This window comes from Aegilops tauschii, chromosome 6, assembly GCF_002575655.3.
Source record: "Aegilops tauschii subsp. strangulata cultivar AL8/78 chromosome 6, Aet v6.0, whole genome shotgun sequence".
In the NCBI taxonomy this organism is placed as follows: Eukaryota; Viridiplantae; Streptophyta; class Magnoliopsida; order Poales; family Poaceae; genus Aegilops; species Aegilops tauschii.
The window spans coordinates 12,102,630-12,118,524 of record NC_053040.3 but is presented as its reverse complement, the minus strand read 5'-3'; the positions used below and the strand labels follow the sequence as shown (position 1 = coordinate 12,118,524).

The 15,895-nt window shown below is 43.3% G+C and overlaps 2 protein-coding genes across 3 annotated transcripts; both read right to left on the bottom strand.

Moving 5' to 3' along the window:
* Nucleotides 1–2,773: 2,773 nt before the first annotated feature.
* Nucleotides 2,774–13,438, bottom strand: LOC109762881 (B3 domain-containing protein Os11g0197600). 2 transcript variants are annotated; one of them, XM_045229531.2, is made up of 10 exons: nucleotides 12,912–13,438; nucleotides 12,733–12,840; nucleotides 11,863–11,972; nucleotides 11,654–11,753; nucleotides 10,288–10,471; nucleotides 9,859–9,928; nucleotides 9,612–9,717; nucleotides 4,205–4,769; nucleotides 3,953–4,116; nucleotides 2,774–3,291 (listed from the first exon to the last, which is right to left on the bottom strand). In XM_045229531.2, exons 2-10 carry the CDS (start codon nucleotides 12,817–12,819, stop codon nucleotides 2,995–2,997), a joined length of 1,683 nt encoding a protein of 560 aa, XP_045085466.2. In that variant the 5' UTR covers nucleotides 12,820–12,840; nucleotides 12,912–13,438; the 3' UTR covers nucleotides 2,774–2,994. The 2 variants fall into 2 exon arrangements, with proteins under 2 accessions (XP_045085466.2, XP_020177349.3); XM_020321760.4 differs by having other exon boundaries at nucleotides 4,214–4,769; nucleotides 12,912–13,152.
* Nucleotides 13,213–14,420, bottom strand: LOC141025689 (secreted RxLR effector protein 161-like). The gene is made up of 2 exons (XM_073501599.1): nucleotides 13,785–14,420; nucleotides 13,213–13,311 (listed from the first exon to the last, which is right to left on the bottom strand). Exons 1-2 carry the CDS (start codon nucleotides 14,418–14,420, stop codon nucleotides 13,213–13,215), a joined length of 735 nt encoding a protein of 244 aa, XP_073357700.1.
* Nucleotides 14,421–15,895: the final 1,475 nt, after the last annotated feature.

The window sequence follows — 15,895 nt, the reverse complement described above, 5'->3', positions numbered from 1 at the left end:
CAAACTACCATCGTCCTTGCACATTCAAAGATGAAGTGTCTGATATCCACATGTAGGGCAGTGATCCTTCACCTTCACATGATTGGCAGTAAGAATGGCTCTGCCAGGAATAACACTATGTAGCTAGGGATCTCAAAATGAAAATTCTCATCTTTGCTAGGCACTGGAGATTTCAAAACGAATTCCAAATTTCATTCGAGCTTGAAGACCCCGAGGTAGTTTCGATCTTATGTCCAAATTGGCCCTCCCACTCTAATTGGCAAGCCAAGTGAAACGAGAAAATGCCAATCTTGGTAGGGTTCCAAGCAATAAATCTGTCATTTCATGCAGCGGTAGCGGAATGGCTAGTATCCTTTGGGCATCAACTTGCCAAAAAAATGATTCATCAATTGTGTGTCCCTATCTCCAGTCGAAGGTTCAATAAGATCACAAACCCGAGAGAGAAGGTTGTTACCCTAGTAGTTAACACTTTTTCGAGGGTGATTAGAATAGTTGCACATGATGAATCTAGTTTGTCGATGAGACGTCACGCTTGTCTCGCCAGGAGTGCTAGATTAAAGCAGTGAATACCCCTAAACCCCGTTCCTCCTTTCTTCTTTGTATGCACATCTTCCACTGGGCAAACCAAGGTATCTTTCTTTGAGTTGTATCATCACCCCACCAAAAACAAGACATCACATCTGTGATTATTTTGCAATTTGTATTGAAGTTTGAAGATGGACATCACATAAGTTCGTATTGCTTGCGCTACTGATTTCAAGAGCACCTCTTTCCCACTTGAAGATAAGCATCTTTCTTTCCATCCTATCAGTCTCTGAACGAGATGATCAATCAAGTATTGAAACTATCGCTTTTGTCGATACCTAAGGATGACGGTCGGCCCAAGTATATGTCATTCAAGGCTTTTGTCATAATATCCAGTGTTTAGCATACCTGAGCTTTAATATTAAGATCTATACTTGGACCAAAAAATACTTGATTTTTCAACACTCACAAGCTGACCTGAAGCAGAATAGTAAAGATCCAGAACGGATTTTTAGGCATGCCGCATTTGTAACATTGGTCTTCGTCAGAACTAAAGAATCGACTCCAAAAAGAAGATTCATCGTTGCAGCTGCGTCACGACAAAATTTAACTCCCATAAGGTCTCCAGTTTGCTCGCCTTTGAAAGTAGAGTTGTAAGCGCCCCCTCCCCCGCCCCCTACAAAGCAAAAATAGATAAGATGAAAGAGGATCCCTCTGACGCAGTCCTGTTGATGGTTTAAAAGCTTCTGTTTCTGTTGAGTTAAGCCGCACTTTGTATTCCACAAAAGAAACAGATAACATAATCATCTTAATCCAAGCTGCATGGAATCCAAGCATTATGAGAATAGCTTCCAGAAACACCCACTCAACTCGATTGTAGGATTTGTGCATATCAAGCTTGTCCGCACACCATCCTTCCTTCCCTACCTTCTTTTGTTTGATCGTATGTAATCTCGCATAAGCAATAAGTACATTTTCATTTATGTCTCCCAGGAACGAACGTGCTCTAGGTTGGGCTAATGATCTCAGGCAAAAAAACTTTAAGTCCGGCAGCCATCATTTTTTAGATTACCTTGTACACCACATTGCACGGACAGATCGGCCTAAACTGTGAAACTTTCTCTGGGGTAATAACCTTTGTAATCATGAAAATTGCAGTATCAATCCAACCTTGTGGCATAGATTTAGAATTAACAACATGTAATACATATGAAATAAGATCACCAAGCATCGACCAAAAACGCTTGTGAAAGATAGCATAGAGCCTGCCCGATTAGGGGTTTTAAAGTCACCAATGGCAAATAGGGCCCTCTTCGCCTCCTGGGACGTGTATGGGGCAATGAGGATATCATTCATGGCATACGTCACCCTTACTATGCACTTGAGCTATCACATCATATTTGGCTCATGAACTTTTGAGAGGTAAACAACTCAGTAAAGTATCCATAGATGAAACCCCATCCGTTCTTTTATGTCAAGTGTATTTTTTCGGCATGGTGACCAAGGCATAGAATTATAGAGAATTTAGGAATAAATTACCCTTGACTAATTCACTGGTCAGCAGCAAATAAATCACTTAGACCAGGAAGGGAACAGTTACAGGCAATCAGGAGAGATATACTTTCCCTTTTTTTTCTAGAAGGAGATATACAGGCAAGCGGGAGAGAGATAGTTTCCTTTATTTTGGAGGATAGGAAAAGGAATTACGGGGAATTAGAAGAAAAAATGCACCTAACGTTATGGAATTTTATCAGAAACAAACACACCATATGTGAAGGAGGAGGGAGTAGTATTGATCTCATCCATACCTTCCTTCCAAACCCCTGTGTCATCTAAAAGCCTCTTAATACAGTTCCTCTTTTTTCTGTGCTGTTGCCACTTTATGAAAGATTGATGTATTCCGGTCTCCGTGAAGCAGCCGGTTAGCACGTGCACGCTGTAGCCAGATAAGCTCCTCCTGATCCAGGAGATTTTCAATCAAAGTTTGCATGCACTTACTTGATTTTCTTCCTAGAATCACTTATCAACTTCTCACCCCGTAACTTTTCCATCTACTTTCTAAGTTTGTTGATCATTTTGTTTGGCCCCTTAAGAGTGTCCCGATCATCCATTATTAGTTGTATATAACATGTTTCCCTGAAAAATGTTGTATAAGATTCGACGATGGGAGACTGGTTCCGGGAACTACTAGAATCTAGAATGTATTACTCACATAATGCAGCACCAGAATGGCAGCAAGCCCGCAAGATCATTTCTCGCACGATTCAATAGCTTAAGAACCACTAATCCAACACTTCCATCAATCCGAGTGAAAAACATTGTACATACAGGTAGTTCACTAGTTTTGTTTCAAATATAAGTTTAGCAGCAAAACATAGTTTATCAGTAAGTAACAACCGGTTTTGTTCCAAATATCCCTTAAACGTCTGAATACTCTTCTTACCCCCACTGACTATGAGGGTCCCCAGGTTAGTTTGGGATTGCAGCGCTAAGTTCTTCTTGGTGTTGGTACTGTGCTATCAGGAGCTGAGCTCTGTAGATGTGCACCTTGATGGTGTCCTCGGCGATGAGCTCGAAGACGCAAACATCGAACTTCTCCAGATTGTTGCCGATCGAGAACTGGCTCCAGCCTCTGCTGAAAGCGCCGGCGGAACGATGGCTGCAGTAGACGTAGTCAACTTGCCAGGGCGTTGCTTGCGGATCCCACAGGGTCAACTTCTTGCTGGTGTGGGGGAGATGCTCCCTGACAAATTCAGATGGGATGACCTGCAAGACAAGGAAGTGTGTCAGGGAAATGGTAATCTGTGGTACAATGAAATTCTGCCTATTCTGGGACGAGTACTAGTTACTTTTCCCTACATAATATACTTGCGAAGGAAGCGAATTATTTTCAAAGTTGGCTATAAGGCAACATGTAATTAACCATGCAATTATGTGGCATCACTAATCACTAAAATACCAAGAGCATCTGAAAAATAATTGTTTATCTAATATGAGGTTAATTAATTCAATCTAGGTTACTGCCGCATTACTACATCAACAACGAGGTTATGTTTCCAAAAGTGCAAGGAAATGCAGCACACCTGGATTTATCACAACAATCTGATTCTCTAGTCTATTCACACATGGAACAACAAAGCGGATACTTTAGTACTTGAGTTATCACGTCATCAATGGTAATCCCATATACGAAGATCAGCAGTAATGATGCAAATGGATGTTCAAATGAAATGAATTGGCTCGTGACTTTATCAAGCAAAACAATCAAGGAAATTCTCTAACACTGAGCCAAAAACGAAAAAAGGATATTGAGAGAAATAATCATGTTCGATATGCCCAACTAAACAATCATGTTCATGCAGACAGCAAAAAGGAACAGTTGTGAACTTCGTGTAAGTAGTGAAATATGGGGGGGAAGTAATATTACCATGAAAAATGAGTTGTAGGCACTAGCCGCCTTAATTACTTGCAGAGTTGAAGGGTACTTAGATGTAAATATCTCTGCCCTTTGAAGAGCGTACTTCTTCTGCCCTTCACTTACCGGCAACCTTTGTGATACTATTGCATGTTGCCTTTGAACTTTCATGACAGCTAGATAGTGCAGTATCATTGGATTATTTACAGAACTTGATTCTGAAAACTCCAAATAAATACAATTTTTAATTAAAGGAGGTTTTACCGTCATTACTTTTAATGCTTGTTCGCGCTGATCTGCAAGCTCCAGCAACCTCCAAGCTTTCTGATGGGTCAGCTGCATTCTTGTTCCTCTTCTGTCTTGTTGCTGACACATTACAAGTACCAACCAAAGATTCAGGCATTTTTTGCTTACCCTTAACTGATGCATTAGAACACTTCTTCAACGTAGAGCCATCTGCGTAAATTTCTCCAGTCGGCTTCTTTGTGGTTCCATTATTCTCTTCTTGGGGAGCTACTCCATTGTCATCTTCATCACTCTCTTCTTTAAAATCCTTTGAAGGCTTAGCATGAAGAGCTGATGGCTTCTCAACACACATTCCATTAAATATATTAACTGAGAACTGTCCGTATCCATCATAACAGAATAATAAGAGGTTTCCTTCCCCAATGGAATGATCTATACCAAATTCCTTCCACCCACGTCTAAAGAAAAATCCTTCGGTGTCTGAAGCAAGTTCCACAAGCCATTTATTCCCACTTTGACCTCTTAGTATAACCGACCCAGTTCGTTGATTCTGAAGGTACTGACTGAATGATTGTGGAATTCTCTACACAGTGTCACATTATCAGTATATAAAGAATTGTTATCTATTTTTCTAGATTACATATGAAAGCTTGTCGGCAATGTGAAAGATATGTGCAATACAATCACAGCTCTAAGACAAAACTATCAAGCAAATATGATATTCTATTTCATGTTAAATACCAGAAGATTGGATTAAAACTTTAAAAATGTATTGATTGTTTGGGTATATATGGCTGAGAAAAATGAAAGACTTTAAACAACATAAAAATTAAAACCCTCTCCAAGAACAGCCAGTAAATTATCATTTTTATTTAAAATCAACAATTATATCAGAGCATAAGGTGCATTAAATAAAAAAATTAATACACAGAAATGTCACTTGTTCCATCCAATATATGACACAATAATAATTCTACATATGGTGTATTGACAAATGATTCTATCTTTTACCAGACAAAATAATAATGAACACCAAATGATTTCCATATACAGGTCCTTATATTTTGTGAAAATTGTTTAACACACCATTAGCACAGCCTATTTAATTATCATAAAGATTCGAATGAGTTCCGAAAAGGGTAAAATGTCGCTCGACTTGGTCCCTCTACTTTGGGATTGGTCAAGAGATTAAAGAGGCAATGATAATATAAGGAGCCAGACTATTTTTAATTCCCTGAAAACCCCTGATTTAACTTTAGGCAATTGTTTGAGATTATATGGATACCATATGATATGCATCCCATTAGCAGGTTGCCTCTTCTGGTAGCTATCGAAGTTACTGTAACTATACCCATCTCTTCTCATTATTATGAATAAAATATGAGGTGCTTCTATGTTGTACTAATTAATAACGTTAGGCTGAGTTTGTAATGAAGAAGAGAGAATATGTAATAGAAGCACATATCTGTCGATGTTGCAGAAATACTAAGCCCAAAATGAAATCGCAAAACACTAAGTGTGCAATTATTTCTACTAAACGCACACAAACTATACCACCTTTTTTTGCGCTGTCATAATTTTGGCATACCGGCCCGACGGCTTGAGGATGTTATGTGAACGAGAGTGGATTTTGTACACCTATGTCTATTGCACCCCTTATCCTACCGGCCATCACTGCGATGGGATATGTGCCAACCAACTAAATTACTATCCAAACGATCCTACTATTAAACTTTTACTCTAAAGGTTAGAGAAAATTACCAACATATGTCATTACGTGAAAACGACATGGAATCTTGTGTAACCCTAGAAAATTTTCCACACAAAACAACCAATTTTTGTCCTGGTCATTTTTTCTCATGCCGTTCATCATCGCAGTACATGCAACCGCCCTCTCTGGCCTCGAGTATGGCTGGCCGACGTGAGGTGGCATCCCCGTCTTTGTACCATGCGAGACGTCCTCGGCGTCTAGACTCTAGCGTCCTCTTCGTACAGTCGGTGTCCAGGTTAAGATATTTATATGTGCTATAATTTTTGCAGCTAATTTACATATAATAGCATTAAATTTCTTTTAAATTTGTATTTTTGGCAGTCAACTAATTTCTACCTCTTCTCAATTTACGGAGTAACAACACCAATATATGAAAATGGACAGGATTTAAAAGATAGACTACAAGATGCAAGCGCAATATTTAAAAGAGCCTGTGATGCTACCTTGAGAACTTATATTATTTGTTTCCCAGGTTCAAACAAATAAGTATACATCTTTACAGGTACAGGGATCGCAACTATGGTTTCGCCTACAAGGATCGATTACATCAAAACTGACCAACACGTACACGCATGAAAATTTGTAGTCAAGGTCACTTGTTGTACCCTTATTTTCTTTATTTATTTTTATCAAATCCCACAGTTACTGTCTCATGATCTGGCTATCCTTATATATACAAGCATTTGACGCAGCACAACCTAAACCTGCTGGTACCTGGTCTTGAAACCAAGCCAAAGTCCACTTAACCTGGACACCTATGATCCGCTAGTACTACACGAGGACTCATGACATAATTAGACTAGATTCACAAAAACATAAAAAAAAAACGTGAATCAAAGACTAGTATAAAAACTCATTTTATGACGCGGACTACACCTAACACAGCGGAAACGGCAACCTACTATTACTAACGCATGAAAGACTTCGATTCACGTTGCATGTCAACGTGCAAGGACTTTGACACTTAGCAACTAATTAGTCAAGAATGTTTCTAACAGGACACCGATCAAACTAGTGTCCTTGCCCTAAACTATTGACCATAACAGATGCTGCAGAAAAATGTTGGTAATGCTCCCTTTCTGCCGCCTCCGTCTCGGGTTAGATTTATTTCTTTATCATGCTTATAAGATGTGCTAATTTGTGTAAATAAATTACTACGTTGTTGCCAACCTTTTCTCGAAGATTCACCTGACATGTAATCCTAACATATGGAAACATAATTAGCGTGGACACGTCATGTTTGTCTATTCACTAAAATGAACATAGAAAATATTGGAGAAATGCAGGCTTTGTACCACTTAGCTTTCCTGTCCTTTCATAGCGACTAGCAAGGATCAGATCACAGAAGATAATTAAATGACATGCTAGTTTCTGGTTGATCAATTTACAAAGTTTCTAGCACAGTTCAGATGCATGTATTTTAGATTGTGCCACATGTTTTTCTTAGACCTATTGCCTTCAGTTCATTAAAATATTTTCCTTCTCCTCCAGCATCCATTCATACATGCCGTAAACAATCATGCAGGACAATTTTATATTTTTATGGTTTTCATATATGAGACAACATGGTATGTTAGCTGCTCTCCGATTGTGTACCTTTTCCTGCAATAACTACGTAAGGATAACATGGAGAATTCAAAACTCTAATTATTATTAGCTGTTACTGAGTTTGTGCATAACTAGCTCAATCAATCATTGCTATTAGTTCAGATAACCAATTTTTGGTGTCCAACCTTCTGTAAATCATACACGATGATGTTATTCCATATTTTCTTCATTTTTTGCCCTTCATTCCCAAAAAGCCAGCAAGAGGTGGTTCTATGAAGTGTTGTGCCCATTAAAATACCCTTATATGAAAAATATGAATAATTATATGTTTCAGTTTTCATCATTCTGATGTGATATCAGTCGCTTTCGAGTGGCAGGGTTTCTTTGGAGCATGAATTTCTGCCCCTTCAACAAATCCTTCACCAGATACTCAGATGCTCCTAAGCTTTGATCCACACAAGGGTCATAGTCATGAAAATTCAACTTCTGAGTGAATCAAGATTTCTAGCTCACCAGTTAAACCACTCACAGATATAAGAAGGGATTGCCTATAAGAAATATGAGTGGCATATAAGCTTCAACAGGACCGAACGTACGTAACAGCAAACACCACAGAATAGAAACTATCCTCCTTGATGTCCCCAAGGACCACAATTTCCTATATATCATTGCCACGGCTGTAATAAAAGATAATTTTTATGGGAAATAAGAGGTCTGTTTTGATCATAAACATTTGTATGTAATTAGAGCTAATTATGCATGGTCCATCCATGCATAATCTATCTATTAGTTACATACTATTTATTCAACATATTGATTCAATAAACTAGACTTATTATCTGTCAAAAAAGATAGTACTGACTTATTGTCGAGGCTTGACTTAGCTTTACGTTATCTTCAATAATATATATGCATCGACTACCAATACTTGTGCACTAGAATGGCGGCTGTCGACTGAGTGTTTTGTTGTCGAGGCTTGACTTAGCTTTATGTTATCAAGAAGTTTCAGGGGTCGGGAAAGCTGGAGCCAAACAACCCACAAATGATTATTACACATCAGTGTGGGTTGTTTGTATGATTCCTATGTATGGCAAACAATAATATGGTTTCCTTTACACACATTATTTTGAAACATACATCCGGTCGGATATTCCCGGCCATGGTCTTTAATTTCGTTTTTTTCATATAACCAGATTCAGCTTTTTGTAGTAGTGGTTCTATTGGCTTCAGTGAATTGGTGTGGTTAAAATCCGAAGGGGGTATGGTATTTTCACCTATCAGGTATACCCATAAATTATACATCTATCACTCAAATCATTTGTACATGGGGTGTATTGTTGTAACATGCCTAGAAAAAAGGGCTAGGCTGCCGCAATGCAGCTGTCCTTAGAAACTAACTCCTTGCCAAATTCGCAAAATCGTGTTAGCTTGCATAATGAAGGAATATGGTATAAAGTCGCATTAGACATGGAGACGACATCGACAAGACCTGCTATCGCTGTTAGGACTGCAACCTTGAATGATGGCAGAGACATTGCTGTGAAGGCAACATATCTGGATATGTCACACATACCAAGAAAAAAGGGCTATGCCACAATGCAGGTATTTTGAGAAACCAATTCCTTGGCAGGTTCACAAAATAGGGATAGAGATCAGACAATGAAGGAATATGCTACAAATATAGGTGAAGAATATGAACGAGAAAGATTGAGTGAAGAAATGTACTCCACGTATTGGTTAATCCAGAAATAGAGTAAATAATTATTTTCTTATATTCAGACAATGCATCAAGTCATCAACACATCGTGTTTTTTTGAACCGAAATGGCAGGAGCTCTGTCTACGCATTAAATACTAGGAATGCGACACATCGTATTGCCTTTCTTATTCATTCTAGGTACTCCAAAATTTAAATCATCTTAGAAATTACCAATGAATCTACATGGAAACTAGATGTTTGAAGTTCATATTTTCAACCTTCATAACAACACTAGTGTATTTTGAATGCTATAGGACGTATTGGTCTACAAAGCATAATATTTCTAGATGATTGAGAAACGAATAAATAGTTTCTCCTTCTAGTTTAACCAAGATGCAAGGGTCTCACCAATCGCTCCCCGTATTTGAATACCCTGATGAATTTCTGCCCAAACTTCATTACTTCCCCCTCCTCCACTTTCACGTTCACCCTCACAGCCATGTCCGTAAGGTTCCTGCATAATTAGGAGTTAAGATTCGAGCAGTGGCCAGAAAAAATTGGCGGTGGGAGACAGAAGAAGAGGATGAGGCACCCAGACGTCAGGCACAAGCCGAGCCAGGAAGCGGTATATATCCCTGGCGACTGGCGGACAAACCTGGTTTTGTGTCCGGGAATTCCAGCCAGCGGTACAAACTTTGAGGACACGTGGTTTGAGGAATGAGAATCTGTGACACGAAAAGTAAATTAGGAGGGAAATCATATAAATCCATAGTATTTCTAGTACACATACTAGGTACAACAGTAATGGACAAAAATTTAGCTGCACCAATTAATTGGTGTTTTCTACACCAATTAATTGTTTAATACAATATATGGAGGAGGCCTCTTAAATTATGACAATGCATGGCAACCAATCAAGAATACAAGTAATGTAATGTACTGCAACTGAAAGAATGGGGAAAGTTATTTATGCAACATCATATTGCCGGCTTGTCGTTAACAATTTAAATAAAGGTGTTGTACATAAACTCAATTCTGAACAAGTCCAAATATTACCAATTTTTAATTTAAAGGAGGTTTTTACCTTTAGTACTTTTAAGGTTTCCTGGCGCTGACTTGTAAGCTCCAGGACCCGCTGTGTTGCCCTTTTTTGAGCCATCTGCATCAATTTCTCTAATCCGCTTCCTTGAGGTTCCATTTTCATGAATCTCTAATTTTTCTGATGAGTCAGCTGCATTCATGTTCCTCTTCTGACTTGTTGCTGACACCTTAGAAGTGCCAACAAAAGCTTCAGGTATTTTTCTCTTAACCTTAAAAAGTACAAAATAATACCCATCTATAGACCATTATATTTTGGGGAATTTGTTCAGCAGATCACTAGTACAGTCCACTTAACACCAAGATTCAAGTAAGTTCCGAAGCCATCCCTCTACATTGGTATCGGTCAAGAGATTAAAGAGGCAATGATAAGAAAAGAACCAAACTCTTTTTATGTCCATGAAAACCTCTGATTTACTTCAGGCAATTATTGAGATTATCTGGATACCATATCACATGCATCCCATTGGCGGGCTGCCTCTTCTGGTAGGTTAATTAGTAACCCTAGCTATTCAAGTTACAGTAACTATACCCATGTCCATGTGTGCTCATTATTATGAATAAAATATGAGGTGCATCCTACCTTGTAATAAAGGGTGCCTGAGTTAATTTGGAATGAATACAAGCGAACATGTAATTAATAAACAGTTTTATATATCATCATTTTTATCTTATTTGTGAATAAAAGCACGCATCCGTTGATGTAACAAGATATTAAGCCAAAAAATGAAAGCAGAGATATAATCTATAGTTTCACACAAAACATCAAGTGTACTGTCTATATATTCACACTAAACCACTTTTTGTTGTGCTATCTAAATTTTGGCATGACGGCCCAAGGACTTGAGAGGAGGCTTAAAAACACTGCTATGGGGGACTTGCATTTTCCACAACAATCCCCACTGGTAGAACTAATGGTTGCACCGCCTGTTGGATGCACCATATCTGCGTGCCGGCGTGCATTGCACAGGCTGTACTAGCTGACTGTAATCCGGTTTGTGAGTCGCACCAGTAAAACTTAAAAATAAAAAAAATACTAGCACAACACTCCATGGGCCAAAGCACTTGCCGGCACCAACTTGCTCCGCGGCATTCAATCTAATCTTCTATTAGAGAGTGGTAGCTTCTGACATACATCGATCTCATATGAAAATCGATCGATAACTTTCTGACATGCACCAAGTTGCTATCCCGAGGTCGGCAACTCAAGCCAATAGCAGAAACTACTGTTGAGACAGACCAGACTGGATAGATATAACTCAACCCCAAGGCCACCTCTTTCTCAAGAAAAATAACAATCAAAGACGGCTGAAAATCCTGCAGAATTTAACAAAAGATTGAGCAATCCTCACCCGTCGCTCCCCGGATTCTGGTGCAAAGGTCACCCGTCGCTCATCCTTCCCCCTCCCCTTCCCCTTCACCTTCTTCATCCCTGCCGTGACCATGAGATCCCTGCAAAATTGCGGCAGTGGAGAGTCAAGTAGCGGCCAGAGAAATCAAGTGGCGGCGTCACCGGTGACGGGCGGCAAACATGGTGTCGTGCGCAGGAGGGGGGACTTACGGGGAGCTTTCTCTCGGCGGAGCACGGGCGAAGTCCTCTGTCCAGGCCGTCGCCGCAGATCGATCAGATCTTGGTCGGGCTCCGGCAGTTACTGGTTCGGCGACAATGAGCTGTGGGTTGGTTGGGGAAATCGAGAGTTAAAAAGAAGACGAATGGGAAGAAAAATCTTATTAGTGAATAGAAGCACGCATCCGTCAATGTTACAAGAATACTAAGCCAAAAATGAAAGCAAAGATATAATCTATATATATTCACAGAAAACATCAAGTGTAAAACTGTTATAATCTATATATATTCACACTAAACCACTTTTTGTTGTGCTATCCGAATTTTGGCATGACGGCCCAAGGACTTGAGGAAGCTTAAAAACACAGCTATGGGTTGCATTTTCCGCAACAATCCCCACTGGTAGAACTAATGGTTGGTCCTACTGTCGATGCACCATATCTGCGTGCCGGCGTGCATTGCACAGGCTGTACTAGCTGACTGTAATCCGGTTTGTGAGGAGTAAAACTTGCGCCCGTAAAAAAAATACTAGCGCAACATTCCACGGGCCAAAGCACTTGCCGGCACAAGTCCTGATCTGGGCCATTAGTGTTGCTCTGTGGCATTCAATCTAATCTTCTATTAGAGAGTGATAGCTTCTGACATACATCGATCTCATATGAAAATCGATTGATAACTTTCTGACATGCACCAAGTTGCTATCCCGAGGTCGGCAACTCAAGCCAATAGCAGAAACTACTGTTGAGACGGACCAGACTGGATAGATATAAATCAATCCCAAGGCCACCTCTTTCTCAAGAAAAATAACAATCAAAGACGGCTGAAAATCCTGCAGAATTTAACAAAAGATTGAGCAATCCTCACCCATCGCTCCCCGGATTCCGGTGCAAAGGTCACCCGTCGCTCCTCCTTCCCCCTCCCCTTTCCCTTCCCCTTCTTCAGCCCTGCCATGACCGTGAGATCCCTGCAAAACTGCGGCAGTGGAGAGTCAAGTAGCGGCCAGAGAAATCAAGCGGCGGCGTCACCGGTGACGGGCGGCAAACCTGGTGTCGTGCGCGGGAGGGAGGGGCTTACGGGGAGCTTCCTCCTTCCTCTCGGCGGAGCACGGGCGAACTCCTTCGTCCAGGCCGTCGCCGCAGATCGATCAGATCTTGGTCGGGCTCCGGCAGTTACTGGTTCGGGGACAATGAGCTGTGGTTGGTGGGAGAAATCGAGAGTTCAAAAGAAGACGAGTGGAAAAAAAACTAGATTTTTTTAGGGATAAAAAGAAAATCTAGAGTTCAAACGAAACGAGAGGGGATTTTTTTTTAGGGAAAGTATACTGCTACGTTTTTTTTTAGGATATCAGGTTTGCCCATCAACTAGCTCTACTAGTGTTGCAATCAGATACTGCATAGCGCAGTCCGTCTCCAACAGCACACGGTCCAGCGACACACTGCGAGCCTGTCTCTCAGGCCAAAATATAGTGCCTGAGCTTCTGATTCCTCTTCATCCTTGCAACCCTGAATGTGACAGCCTACCGAGAAAATCACGACACATATATTGTCTCTCCAATGGTGCCCACTGCAGCCAATCCCGATTGTTAGTTATGAAGAATGAGATTGCACGAATCGATAATCATTGATCGTGTGCATGGTGCACATATATAGGTATAGGGTGGACCGGCCTCTACTTGTCTCCCAAGATATACAAATATACGGGGGGAGAGAGAGATACAACGGTATAAATACAGACCCTAGTCCTATACATATGCAGTGTACAACGTACGCTCAACCCCCCCCCCCCCCCCCCCCCGCAGTCGAAGCGTCGCCCGAGACACAGAGACTGGACCGAAACTCCTCAAAGACTGGGGTCGGTAGTCCCTTAGTCATGACATCGGCAAACTGCTGAGTGGTAGGAACGTGTAGAACACGAACCTTCCAAAGAGCCACCTGCTCGCGAACGAAGTGAATGTCGAGCTCAATATGCTTCGTACGGCGATGGTGTACGGGGTTGGCGGAGAGGTAGACGGCGGAGATGTTGTCATAGTAGACGATCGTGGCCTTGGGAACCACACAGAGCAACTCCTGAAGAAGCTGACGGAGCCAAGAGCACTCAGCAACGGCGTTAGCCACCGCCCGATACTCCGCCTCGGCGCTCGAGCGAGAGACCGTTGGCTGCCGCTTGGACGACCACGATATCAGCGAAGGCCCGAGGTAGACACAATAGCCTGACGTAGAACGAAGCGTGTCTGGGCAGCCAGCCCAATCAGCATCGGAGTAGGCGACCATGTCGATGGAGGAGGAAGCCGTCAGGGTGAGCCCCATGGTCATAGTGCCGCGTATATACCGAAGGATACGCTTCACCAGAGTCCAATGGGAATAACGCGGGGAGTGCATATGGAGGCACACCTGCTGAACTGCATACTGCAGGTCAGGCCGAGTGAGGGTGAGATACTGCAGGGCGCCAATGATGGAGCGATAGAACGCCGCATCTGGCGCAGAGGAACCCTCCAAAGCAGAAACCTTCGCCTTGGTGTCAACAGGCGTGGATGCGGTCTTGCAATTAAGCATGCCCGCGCGCTCAAGAAGCTCATGAGCGTACTTCTGCTAATGCAGAAAGAACCTGTCGGCACGACGAACGACCTCAATGCCAAGGAAGTAGTGCAGCGCTCCAAAATCCTTGAGGGCAAACTCATCACGTAGACGAGCCGTGAGCTGCTGAAGAAGCCCAGGCGAGGATGCCGTCAGGATAATGTCGTCCACATAGAGCAACAGATAGGCAGTGGCACTGCCCTGATGATAGACGAACAACGACGCGTCGGAGCGGGTTGTATGAAACCCAAGCTGCTGTAGGAACCCGGCCATACGCTGGTACCATGCCCTGGGGGCCTGCTTCAGTCCATAGAGGGACCGAGAGAGCAGGCAGACATGGTCGGGATGCTCGGCGTCAACAAAACCAGTCGGCTGCTCGCAGAAGACCCGCTCCGTGAGATGGCCGTGCAGAAACGCGTTGGAAACATCCAACTGATGCACTGGCCAGGCCCGGGAGACCGCTAGCTGAAGCACCGTATGGATCGTGCCCAGTTTAACAACCGGAGCGAAGGTGTCGGTGAAGTCCACACCGGCGCGCTGGCGGAAACCGCGCACCACCCAACGAGCCTTGTAGCGCTGGAGAGAACCGTCGGGGTTGGTCTTGTGGCGGAACACCCATTTGCCACTGATGACGTTGGCGTGAGGGGGTCGCGGCACAAGATGCCATGTGCGGTTGCGCTGCAACGCGTCAAACTTCTCGCGCATCGCGGCGAGCCAATGTGGATCGCGGAGAGCGGCACGTGCGGACGAGGGTATGGGCGACGGTGGAGAGGATGATGTCGACACCGCGCACGCGTACTCGTCAGCAGCATAGCGCGTGCTGGGGCGGTGGATGCCGGCGCGGGACCGTGTCACCATGCCGGTGGAAGGCGGGTCGGCTGCGGCGGGGGTGACGGACGGGGGTGATGAAGAGTCCGTCACGCCCGGCGTCACAGCGGGACCGAAGCCGGCTGCAGGAGCGGGGCCAGCCGAGGTGGAGCCGGCCGGGGCTGGGCCAGGTACGTCGTCCGGCGGGGTGGAAGCCGAAGGGCCACCCGGGGCCATGCAGGGCCGCGCCGGGGGCGTGCAGCCGGGGCCGCGGCAGAGGGGCCCGCGGGGGGGGGGGCGCCGAGGCCGCACCAGGAGGAGCCGGCAGGAGCCGCGCCGGGGCCAGGAGAGGCCGCGCCGGGGGCATCACTGAGTCCGCATCCGGGACACCATCAGGGAGCGCCGAGTCTGCTGCAGAGGGTGGAACCTGGTGAAAAGGAAAAACTCGCTCGTCAAAGTACACGTGTCGAGAGGTGTACACACGGTGGGAGACGGGGTCGTAGCACCGGTAATCTTTGGTGTTAGGAGGGTAGCCTAGGAAGATACATGCTACGGAGCGAGGAGCGAGTTTGTGTGGTGAGGTGGAGGCGGTGCTGGGATAACACAAACATCCGAAGATGCGAAGACCATCGTAGGAGGGAGGGGAA

Bases quoted from the DNA above. Each gene is read 5' to 3' on its own strand.
- LOC109762881 (XM_045229531.2), bottom strand. From the start codon at position 12,819: ATGGCAGGGCTGAAGAAGGGGAAGGGAAAGGGGAGGGGGAAGGAGGAG. The intron at 11,754-11,862 runs GTAAGTCCCCCC...GCAATTTTGCAG, and splicing joins CCGCCGAGAGAAAGCTCCCC to GGATCTCATGGTCACGGCAG. The intron at 9,929-10,287 runs GTAAAAACCTCC...TTCGTGTCACAG, and splicing joins AAACCTTAAAAGTACTAAAG to ATTCTCATTCCTCAAACCAC.
- LOC141025689 (XM_073501599.1), bottom strand. From the start codon at position 14,420: ATGCTTAATTGCAAGACCGCATCCACGCCTGTTGACACCAAGGCGAAG. The intron at 13,312-13,784 runs GTTCGTGTTCTA...CCTGAGAGACAG, and splicing joins AGCAGGTGGCTCTTTGGAAG to GCTCGCAGTGTGTCGCTGGA.